Source organism: Ursus maritimus, unplaced genomic scaffold (assembly GCF_017311325.1).
Source record: "Ursus maritimus isolate PB19 unplaced genomic scaffold, ASM1731132v1 scaffold_31, whole genome shotgun sequence".
NCBI lineage: Eukaryota > Metazoa > Chordata > Mammalia > Carnivora > Ursidae > Ursus > Ursus maritimus.
Window position 1 is genome coordinate 2,639,830 of NW_024425675.1, and position 12,244 is coordinate 2,652,073.

The window sequence follows — 12,244 nt, forward strand, 5'->3', positions numbered from 1 at the left end:
CCCCCCCCCCCCCCCCCCCCCCCCGTGAAACAGGAAATGGAGCAGACTAGAAGTGCTGTAGATGAGGACCGGAAAATGTATCTCCAGGCTGCTATAGTTCGTATCATGAAAGCACGAAAAGTACTTCGGCATAATGCCCTTATTCAAGAGGTAAAAGGGGGGGAAACCCTGAAGGCTTTTTTTTTTTTTTCCTAAAGATTTTATTTATTAATTTGACAGAGAGAGACAGCCAGCGAGAGAGGGAACATAAGCAGGGGGAGTGGGAGAGGAAGAAGCAGGCTCCCAGCGGAGGAGCCTGATGTGGGACTCGATCCCAGAACGCTGGGATCACGCCCTGAGCCAAAGGCAGACGCTTAACGACTGAGCCACCAGGCACCCCCCTCAAGGCTTTTTGGGGTAATGGGTATTATCAATGAATGGTTTAGGAATGTTTCTTTGTCAAAATGATACATAAATAATAGGACTCCCAAATAGCATAAAGAAATGCCTCATTACTTAATGAAAACAGTACTCACTTATAATTTCAGTATTAAATTCAGGTTTGCTTTGACTTAGATTTAGAGGTCTAAAGTTCACCAGTATTTTGAACCTTCTGTCCAGTTACTGAAGGAAATAGCCAATTTCAAATATTTATTCATAAATATATGAGTGTCTGCATGTGATGTGGTTCCTGCCCTTTTGGGGTTCACCTTCTAATAGGGAAGAAATACATTATTGAAATAGTATTCGAGCAAAATAGAATTACATTAACACGCACTGAAAAAGAGCTACAGTGGTATGAGAATGTACACGAAAGTACTGACTTAGGGGATGTTGGGGAAAAGCTTTCTTGAGAAAGTTAGTTCAGCTAAGAGCTGGAGGGTGAGTGAAGGTTAGATAGAAGCTGGAGCGCGTGGCTGCGTATTTAGATAGATGGATTCGTTTATAGTGGAATTTAGTTATGTATGCGTATTATTGGATTTGGCTCTATCTGTGTTCTGCTTTGTAATTCCTTCACAACAGAAACATTAGGCTTTTTCCTTATTTTGCATTAAATTTTTCTTTGTCATCAACGGTGATCTACTTGTTTCATCGTTCCTTGTGCACTGCTGTCTGAGCCTAAAAAATGTAATACTGTTCATGGCATTCACTTGCCTGATGTATCACATCCATCCCTTTGGTTGATTTTATTCATTTTAGCTAATATGATTTAATAACTACTTTAAGTATATTTTTCCCGTATGGATTAGGTCTGTTTCATGGAACCTCGGTGCATTTGAGGCACTTCACAGCTGATTGGTTAAAAGAAGTTATTTAGAGCTGACTAATTAGCAGTAGTTTGACATCCGTGTCTCTCTCACACAGGTGATTAGCCAGTCAAGAGCTAGGTTTAATCCTAGTATCAGCATGATTAAGAAGTGTATTGAAGTTCTGATAGACAAACAGTACATCGAACGCAGCCAGGCGTCAGCAGATGAATACAGTTACGTAGCGTGATGTCGCTCTCCTCTAGTGTGGGTGTGAGAAGATCATTGCCGTCACCATTTGGTGTGTTCCTGTGGGAAAAAGCAGGCCTGTGCCTCCATAATTTGGTCATTTGGCAGCCCCTGTTTTTCTGCTGTTTACAACATCACCAGTGCCACGTCATGAGCGTCAGAGAAGATGCCTAGAGATATTTCAAGCTCATGTCAGTATGACATTTCTTAAAACTTTATTAAAAGAATGAGTGAAGTATTGCTGAAATATGGAAATTTGGTTGGGTACCATGCTTTTTCTCCCCTTCACGTTTGCAGTTGATGTGTTTTTTTTTTAATGTATCTTAAAGGACATAAAATAAAAAACTTAAATATTGTAATATGACAGATAACCTAATAATTGTATCTACATTAAAATGACAAACATGATATTGCTGCTTGTCAAATAAAAAAAAATAAAGAAATAGAATGCCTTTTTTATGTGGATGGAGTATCACACGTAATAGTATATATATAAATGTTCATGAGTCATCAGAGCAGCTAATGCAGCTTTAGTTGCATTTTTATCCGAGTGGTTTAATTCACTTTTACTCCTACTTAAGTCCTACATGAAAAATGTCTAGATTATTGTTCTTGAATGCATAAAAATGCATCAACATAAAGAATGTTTTATTTTTATGGATTGGAACTGCGTTGGATATGAGCGTTTTGAATGTTGAAGATTTAATTCTATCAAGAGTTTCTGGTGATGTGCTTACACCACAGAAATAAAGGATGAGAAGAGTATGTGGTGGCCTCAAGTCTGGCATAGAAAGAGTTTCTCATTCAAAAGTTGTCTTCGGTTTTCATAATACATTAATTCTAATGTAGACAAATACCCCAGCTCTCTTACCTCCCCTCTGCCTTTCTCTGAGTTATAGACGATCCTGTGATACCACTGTATTCTTTCCATTCTCCTACCTACATATTACCCTTCCACCCCCTAACATTTTGACACTAGATTCACTCTCATAAGTCACAGGTGTGCTTAGCAACATATCCTAAGCACCTTCTTTTTTTTTTTTTTTTGTCTGTATGGTGCATTACACCAGGTGCCACTTATATAAAGACATGAAATTCCGCTATTTTGTTTATTATATATATATTAACAGCAGTATTAGAATACTCTGGTTATTGTATTTATTATCTATCGACCCCACTACCACTATGACACACATAATGTAATTTTTTTAAGCTGGAATATTTTACTACATACCCCACGTGAATCATTTTACTTACAATACTTCTGACCAATAAGATCTTTTTTAAAACAACAAAAACACAACTATAATGGCATTATTACACCTAACAAACAATAATTACTTAATATCATCTAATAGGTTGTCCATATTCAAATTTATTGCAAAATGCTTCTACAGTTGGTTTGTTTGATTGCACTTTTTCTGACTCATGTCTCTTTAAATGTTGAAAAAAATCTACTTCCAATGACTTACTTATATACTGTATTTCTCATTTTACCTTTCTTCCTAGAGAGGAAGTAATGGCAAACCATATAATATTGTACATTCACTGTCAAAAAACAAACCTTTGTTTTGATAACTTGTTGATAAAGTTTCCAAATTGATTCCTTTTTTTCTTAAATATTTATAAATGTTAAATTAAGTCTTAATCTTGGTATCTAAATTGTCAAGAAAATACATTATATTGAAAAATGGACAAAATACTTGTACTGAGGTCTAGAGAAATGACTGACAACAGTTTTCTTCACACCTTTGTCTCATTTTACCTGAAAAGAAACATTAAAGATATGCTTGCGCGTGAGGATGAAGAGGCCAGACACATTTGACCAAGTTCAAATGAATTCTGGCACACACCTTCCGCTGAGGAGAATGAAGGGAAGGTTGCAGTCTGGTCAAGTTAGGTCAAGCATTTGAAGTCCTGACTGCAGAAGATCCTAGCGTACAGCCCAGAGCACTAACCTGGCAGGCCCTGTGTACAGTACCCAGTGCTCTATGGGCAGAGGGGGTCGGAGCTACAGAAGGGGAAGAGGAGGAAGGAGAGGAAAGGGTTCTCTGTGCTTGATCTTGGAAAACAAAAATAATGTGAGTGAAACTTTCGGGAGCTTTTAAGAAATTATTATTAATACTGAGATAGTTAACACGTGTGAGTCAGTGATAACCTTTTTCAGCCAGACAGCATGCAGCTTTTGTTCACACTCTATCCTCTTTGAAACTGGATTATTTTAATTGCTGCTTTGGGTTTATTCTAGGGGTTTAGTCCAAGATTTTATGACAGTTTGCTTTAATGTAAACAAAAGGAGATACTCTGGGGTTTGTGTTTTGCTTTATTTATAACTTACTACCTTTACAGGATTTTATAACCTGTGTATATGCTACAATGCTATAAAGTTTCTGTTAATTTTTTTAACCTTTACTGAGTACAGACTATGACTGGTGCTTCCTCATATGGTTATTTTGTTCGAACCTCAGATAATCCTGTTTACCAGGCAGTGCTTCTCTCTCCTAGATGAGGAAACTAAGTGAGGCATTTTCCAGGAGTCATTGGCAGAAGCTGCCGAACCTGAATTTAAATCCCAGTCAAAATTGTGGACCTAATACAGTCTCTCTCTCTATATATATATATATAATAGCCTATAAGATAGAAATAACTTCAGTTTTTACATAAAGAATAGTTTTTCCTGACTTTAAAGAATAAAAATTTGTTTCTAGGCGATTTGTGAGAATCAATGCTTCATAGTTTTGTTTCTTAAGATACTTATTTAAGAAGTATATATACACTGTTAAACAACTTGGCTTATAGCTAGTTCTTGGCAAAGGGTACTTGTAAATTTAATACTTTACATTCACATGTACAGCTATAGAACATTTATTTCAAGTATATATACTTAATGCAAACCTGTGTTCAGTTAAAATTTCTCCAGCTCTATAGTAGCAGTAGATAATTTATTGAGCTCTTCATTTTGGTTCCCAGTACACATTCTTGGTTGAGCAAGGTCAAAGTAAAGATGTGAACTTTTAAAGTACTAGTCCTAAGGGCAATTGTACATAGACTGTAGCTAAATGAGTAGAAATAATATAGAGAGGCCCACTGGTTAAAGTTCATGAAGCATGTCCAAAGCTGAAGCAATTAAATTAGGCAATTCTTATGTGAGACCTACTACCCCATGGGCTAGAATTCATTAAAGGTAGGATTCATTGATGGGGAGAAGCCCCTTTCATATGTAGAGACTGTACTACTCAGGAAATTCTAAGGATTTGTCCTTCCCCTGTTCTCCATCCATAGTTCAGCCAATTCACCTTTTATCATCTAACAAACATGTACTGGGGCCAGGGTATTACATGGGTACCATTCCCGTTGTAATGACAAGCAAAAGATATGGTCTCTGCCAACATGGAGCTTTTAGACTCGTAACAATCAGCCATAAATATGCTATTTCTAATGTAAGTGCTTATGAAGGAAAACCCTGGGTACCTTGAAGAGAGTTGCATAAGAGGTTAGAAGGGCAGAAAATGAAAGCAGGAGAGCATATTCTAAATAATAACAGCAAAGATCCTGAGGTGTATGTAAGGAGCGGGAGCCAGAGCCTGAGAACCAAAATACCTCTACGGCTGAATTATGTGGATTTTATGCAGGGGAGTTATATTTGCCAAAGGAAAAAAAGTATTTTACTATGCTTTAGAGTGTACATATTTATATTTTTTCTTTGGTGTTTGCAAACTATTTCAAAGTACTGTTCGCAAATTTCAGTGGAAAATGGATAACCTGCATTACGGTGAAGAACAGACTCTACAGGGCTGATGATGGGTAGTGATAGTGTTAATACTTAGGAGATGGTGGTGAGGTGAGCAGTTAAGGTGGTGGTGTTAGTGGCCATCTCCAGAGTTATAAAGTAGATAAAGCTGACATGACTTAATAATGGGTTGGGCTAGGGTGAATGAGGGAAGGGATGAGTCGAAGATGCCTTGTAGATTTTTGGCTTTCACAACTAATGCCGTTTAGTGTGTTAGAGGAAGCCTGGAACAGGACGAGGGTGGAGGAGGAGCTGAGCTCAGTTATAACACCTTGCATCCGATGTGCTTTTGAGATAACCAAATGGAACAGGCAGTTGGTCATACAGTCTGAAACAGCTTCGTAGAGGCTCCTGCCCTGAATCTTAGAAACCATTCCCTGGAGGCTTTTTGATCCATTCTCATCTCCTTGACTCTTTTGCCATAAATTAACAATGGCCAGGTTAAATGTGATAAACATTTATTACCACACAAATGTATTATATACATTTTGAATCATTAAAACAAGAATGAAAAGGGATGAGAATATTTAGTAGTTTATACCCGTTCTAGGATTTGTCTTTCTGTACTTCGGTGGGTGGTCTTTGTTACCCCACTTTGAGGCAAGGACACATTTATGGAAGTGGGGTAATTGAGCCAAAAGTTAATCTGCCGTATGATTACTTCTTATATTCACAAATCTTTGTCAGCTACTGGTTACACACTGCCCTTGAGGGAGAAATATATCCATGTTTTGCATTCTCCTGACAAGCTTAACGATACCATTTTTCAGCAAAAAGAAGGAACCTTTGGGAACCAACTTGTGGAAAAGAACTTGAGCATGAAAGGAAGGGTTTTTCCATTTTTGTTTATTATTTTCTTTTTCTCCATTGTTAGTAGCTTACTATTTATAGTTACAGTAGTTGAAGAATTACAGCTTGTGTTGAAGTTAGCAGTCCTGGGAGCAGGTAAAGTTAGTGGGTTGACCAGATATTTTTCTTGGAAGAACTTTGGTGGTGTAGGGAAAAGATGAAAAATTTCTGGTGTAATCAACTAGCTCATGAGACTGCCCCTAGCACTGCACTCAATCATCCGCTGAGAGCCTCAACTTCTTAAAGTGGGTGGGTTTTACCTATTAGTTTGTCTCTTAGGGAAGAAAGGACAGACATGATAAGCAAAGATCTACTTTTAGTAGAAATAAACTGGCTTAGCATAAATTGTACCTAATATTTGGCTCAAGGAGGCCACTGATGCAGCAGAAATATTCTGACATTAAAGGAAAAGTTGAATGCTGAATAGAAAAAAAAGGCTGTTTTAGTGTTTTAGTTTATATAGTGCTGAAGCAACAAAATTTAAATCTGCTATGAGGTAAATATCTGAGATTCCTTGTTTAGATTGTATATTTTAAAATAACCATCTCTATATGTTGACAGCCAAGATGAAGATCTCCAGCCACTTGGTAAATTGGAAATGTATGATATAAGAAGAAATCAGAAAGGTGCATGCTCTCCCCACTTGTAAACTATGTGCTTGATCCTTGTTGGGGCCACCCTGTCCACTGCTCCACGAAACAGGGAAGAGTGACACTCAGAGTAAGGAAGAGGTGTCCATAGCCTAACACCCCAACTTCTTTGTGCTTTCTCTTTTGTGCTTTCACTTGCATTGCCCCATGTCTGAAGGGAGGGAGGCAGTTTGCATTCCATAGGAGATTGGCCCTTTAGGAGGCCAACCCTAGCTCTGAAGAAGTTAGGCTCACTGCTGGCCCAGTAATTTAGATCCAAAAGTCTGGAGACCAGGGGGAAGAGCTTGAGGCAACTAATCTGGGATTCTCTGTGAAGCAGAGAGAAAGTAAGAACCAGAGAGCGACCCGATTCCTTTTTGTCCCTAGTATAGACTATCAGACCATCAGGGATGACTCATAATAGGGCAAGCAAGTGGCTAACTAAGGAATCTCATGGAACACAGTGGAGCACAGTAGTAGAGTGCTATGGTTTCTGAAAATACTCTAGAGAAATACAGTGAAGTGTGATATGAACTGGAAATTAAGGTAAGTCCTCTTCTCAAAGCGTTTACTTTGTTAACTGTTTTGCTGTGAGTGTGTATGTTCATTTTTATAAGAATGATATAATATATTTAGCTACATATTGAGTAAGTTCACTTTTACTCTACTGGGTTGGATAGTGTCCCCCTACTCGCCCCCCAAATTCATATCCCCCCAGAATCTCTGAATGGGCCTTGTTTGGCTATAGAGTCTTGGCGGTCGTAATCAAGATGAGGCCATCCTGGATTAGTGTGGGCCTAATTGTTTAACTAGTGTCCTTCTAAGTAAATGGAAATTTGGACACAGACACACAGGAAAGAAGGCCATATGAAGACAGGGGCAGAGATTGGAATGTGAAGCAACAAGCCAAGAACACCAGGGATTGCTGGGAACCACCAGAAAAAGAAGAGACAAGGAAGACAGCACCAACACCTTGGTTTTGGACATCTAGCCTCCAGAATTGTGAGTGAATAAATTTTGCTGTTTTAAGCCACCAAGTTTATGGTGCTTTGCTATGGCAGCCCTAGAAAACTAAAACAGTTCCCTTTATATATTTTTTAAATGGGTTTGTTTAAAATTTTTTTCTGGCCTTTTAATATTTTAAATAGTTTACATTCTAGCTAGGAGATTACACTTTCTTATAAAAGCCAACTAAACACAAAATTTTCCAGTTTTTCCTTAAAAAGACATAGAGAAAATAGTTCCCAAAGAATCACCATTTACCAGCTGACGAATATATACACAAAAAGCCAAGTGCTCACCTGCAGGTATGATTGGTTAGCATGTTTGGGTAGAAGGTTGTTCTTAAACCTTGTATTCAATCTGATGTGAGCCTGTAAACTGTACTGCTCTCTGGACAGAGTCTTCACTTCTGCCTCTGCTGCATCTTCATGGAAATCATATGACTGATCCCACACGTACCAGGAGAAAATGAGGAAGACTTGGAGCAAACCCAAGTCCATGGTAAGAATTATATTAAAAAGGCCTCAGCCAATGGTATATAGCATCCTATTTGCGTGTAAAGTGAGGCACATACTGTGAAGAAACAGAGGAAAAACTCTAATACTAATAAAAAAGTACTAATTATTTGTTGAAAAAGGGCAACCAGTTTTCCATGAAGCAGTCTTTGTTGATTCTTCCTCTTCTTCTCAATCTCTAATGTAGGAGTGTCTCTTGGTTCAGTCCTTGGACTTTTTCTATCTACATTAAACTTTTTTGGTGATCTCAGTACAATGGCGTAAATGCTCTCTACATACTAGTAACATCCAAAATAATAACCTCCAGTTGAGGCCTCTCTCCCACATTCCAGGAGTGTGTGTCTAATGACCAACTCAGTCTCCATAGTTGGATGGCTAAATGAACATCTCTATGTTAGCATATCCAAAACTAAACTTCTGGTCTTCTTCCTGCAACCCCATACATGTTCTACTTACAGCCTTTCCCATCTCCATTGATGGCAACTCCTTCCTTCTAGTTTCCCAGGCCAAACCTTGGAGTTTTCTTAACTCTTTCTCTTACATCCATTTGTTGCCTCTACGTTCAGAGCATATTCAGAGTCTGGCAGATGGGTTGCACCAGAAACAATGACAGTATTCTGGCAGAGCAGCAAGTGTATGCATCAAGGAGTAGGCTGCAGATAAGCATATCAGCATGACTGGAGGCAAGGGACAGTCAGCAGTATGGACAAGCAGAACCTGCATCAGCAAAGTGGTCAGCAGATATCAGGGCCCAGCTATGGAGTCTGGAATGTGCAAGCCAAAGCCCAGCATTTTTATAACAGAGATCATGTACAAGAAGCAAGACAAAACCTCAATTAACCCAAGTGGAGCCAGCCTGAAGGTCTTAGAAATAGGAAGAAGTTCACTCAACAGAAATGGACACCAGACAAGCCTGAACTAGCAGTGCTGGACTATGTATCTCTTCTACGGCAGGGATTTGGTCTGGAGGCTGGAATGGGGCTACACCTGCAAAGGAGGTCAAGAGGCCCCACTTGGAGAGACTGTGAGATACTGGGGTGATAGTAAAACTGCCCTACCACATTCTAATAAGATTACCAAGGAAATTTGTTTCTGATATACTCTGATTCCAAACAAGAAGGATAGACAGTTGAGTGTATGTACTGAGGACCTAGAAATGGTAGTTCCCAGGCTTGTATCTTATGGGTCCCAATAGGATTAATGCAGAGTAGATTGGCCTTAACAGTCAAATAGCTAAACCTCATACTGAAAAATCCCCTTCCATATGTTTTTGGCTTAAATGAAATAGCTTTGTCTTTCATGTGCAGCAAAAATACCCAAGGAGATGCCTCTAATTCTCCAGGTTAGAGTGTAAACATTCTAGATGTTCCCTTTGTGAGCCAAATGAAAGGAAACTCCAGAATCTCTAGAATAATTGGTAATGAGAGACACCAAATGCTGCCTGGTTTGTTTGTTTGTTTGTTTTTCTAGAAGGAAAAAGACTGAGGGCATCCTTTTCTTGACACCAGGCTGAAATTGCTTGGACAACCAAAAATCTGCTTTTCTAGAATTGAAGAAGTGTTAACAAGTTTCTATGCCACTGAATTGAAGGGTCTGGAAAAATCTCTGACCAAAAACACCTTCCAAACATCATCCTCACCTCAGTGTCTAAAATTTCTCTATTCAAGATTCCTTTGGAGTTGAATCAAAATTCCTGGTTATTTTGCGAATTGGTTTTCTGGAAGGGCTCATGTGTTTCAGAATGCCCCTACTTTTCCACCAGATAAACCTAGCAAGCTACATTTCTGTCTGCCTAAAGGAGTCTGGTCACAAATCTCGAGCTCTGGTTGGAAGGAGACCATCTGAAGAGCTCTGGAGGTGGGAGGATCAGCCCAAGAGACTGTCAGAAAAAGGCAGGGACATTGGGAGGAAGCAGGAGTTAGGAAACAAATGTTTCCCATGGGGGCTCTGCTGGAGATCTTTATCTCCCTTTGGTGGTTTGAGTTCTGGCAAATAGAGGCATTCGTTGTAAGAAACTTAGACATTCAGTTACTGGGATGAGTTTTTACTATTTTTGGACATGAAGTTTTGTCCCTCCAACTAGAGTGGCAGCATTTTGTCATGTTTTCATGGCAACTGATGTGTGTGTGAGTGTGTGGTGTAATAGATGGTATGATGATAGAGTGACTAGGAATGGGGCACAGAGTGCTAAATAAGGATCTTGAAACAGAATGATTCTATAAGCAAAACCCCAATAATAGCTGGAAACTTGAAGTACTAAACTATCTGATTAGAGCCATGGCCCACCTATGTGTCCCATTTGGGTCACAGGGGCAATAGTGTACTTATAGTATTCTCAAGATTTCATCTTATTAGTGAGGGAAAGGAGTACCTTGGTGTAGGGAAATAGTTTGTACTGTGTTTTTGTTTTTTTTGTTTTTTGTTTTACATATAATAGTAAATATTTGTTTATGTGTACCAAGTGTAGATGGTTACCCTAGTGGAATGGAACATTAAAGTAAAACTTGGCATCTCTCAGGTAGCTAAGGAATGTTAGAAAGACACACCTGTGTCTGACTAAGTGCCATATTCACACACTGGAAGCTCTCCATTTCCTTGACCAAGAATACAGAAACTTAACATAGTGAAGAGACCTCACAGAACCAGAGAAGTTATGCATTTCAGTGCAGCTAAAATCTTGCTTATCTGAGAGGCTCAATTCTATGATGCCTTACACCTTTATTTTTAGGACTCGAAATCCTGTTCAGGAATAATTTATACAAGTAACCCTAATACTTCCATTTCATGAATGAATACAAGTGAAGTTCTACTGGTTTTTGAACCAAATTCAGAGCCAAAAGCCTTGCCTTGGGATCAGAGTCAGTGCCCAGGTATCCCCAATAGCCCCCCACCCCCAGCATTCTTTCCAGCTGGAAAACAACTTGCCTGCAAATCTCCAAATTAGCAAGAAGAAAAAGGGAGATGAGAAAGGAGAATGTGATCACATCACCAAATTCAAGGAAAGGAAACAAAAATATAAAATAAATAGTAAACAAAGCAGTATGAATGGATTAAAATCAAGTACTCTATAATCTTCGTTACACTAAATGTGAAAAGATTGAATTCCTTATTATATTAGAAGACAGACATTATAACTTATGTTGTTTATAAGAAACACACTTAAGGGGCACCTGGGTGGCTCAGTCACTTAAGCATCTGGCTCTTGGTTTTGGGTTAGGTCATGAACTTGTGGGTGGTGAGATTGAGCCCCACATTAGGTTCCATGCTCAACAGGGAGTCTGTTTGAAGATTCTCTTCTTCTGTCCCACCCTCAAATAAGTAAATCTTTAAAAAAATAAAAATAAAAAAATGTGCATTCTCCTAAAACACACACACACACACAACACACACACACACACACACACACACACACACACACACACTTAAAGTAGTCAATATAAGATGAAAATAAAGGAATAAGCAAAATGATCCTGGCAAATGCAGGAGGGCTTGTGCAAAGTTGCCATTTAACCTTAGACAAAGTAGTATTTAAGGTTAAAAATACAAAATAAAATAGAAAGTGGCCTTATAATAAAGACAGACTTTATGTAAAAGATATAACTGTTATAAACCTGTATCCACCAAACAACAGTAGCTAAATGTATAGAGCCAAAAAATAATTTGAAATACAGAGAGAATGAAGTAAAAATGTGATTGTATTGGAAATCTAAGGAACAAACTCTGTATGGAAATTTCTAAACATATATAAAAGAGGAAAGACCACTGTAATGACTATGTTGTCATCATAGTTCTGGAAGCTGGTTCATCACTCAGCTTCAAAGATTATTAAATTATAAGAGATTTTAATGTATCTTTCTCAGAATGGCCTGTTAGATAAAATGGCAAGTAAAAACAGAGAAATTGAACAAGATAATTAATATAGTTTAATAGATATGCAGTTTCATATACGGAGAACTTTGCATTCAACAAATTGTGTGTGTGTTT

The 12,244-nt window shown here is 38.4% G+C and overlaps 1 protein-coding gene across 2 annotated transcripts in view; it reads left to right on the forward strand.

Annotated features, from left to right (window-relative positions):
• CUL2 (cullin 2) overlaps positions 1–2,240 on the forward strand; it is a 97,546-nt gene extending 95,306 nt beyond the window's left edge. For both annotated transcript variants that reach the window (XM_040645255.1, XM_040645254.1), the window contains exons 20-21: positions 34–150; positions 1,345–2,240. In XM_040645255.1, the coding sequence (XP_040501189.1) occupies positions 34–150; positions 1,345–1,476 (249 nt within the window). In that variant the 3' untranslated portion in view covers positions 1,477–2,240. The remainder of the gene's footprint in view (positions 1–33; positions 151–1,344) is intronic.
• The last annotated feature ends 10,004 nt before the right edge of the window (positions 2,241–12,244 follow it).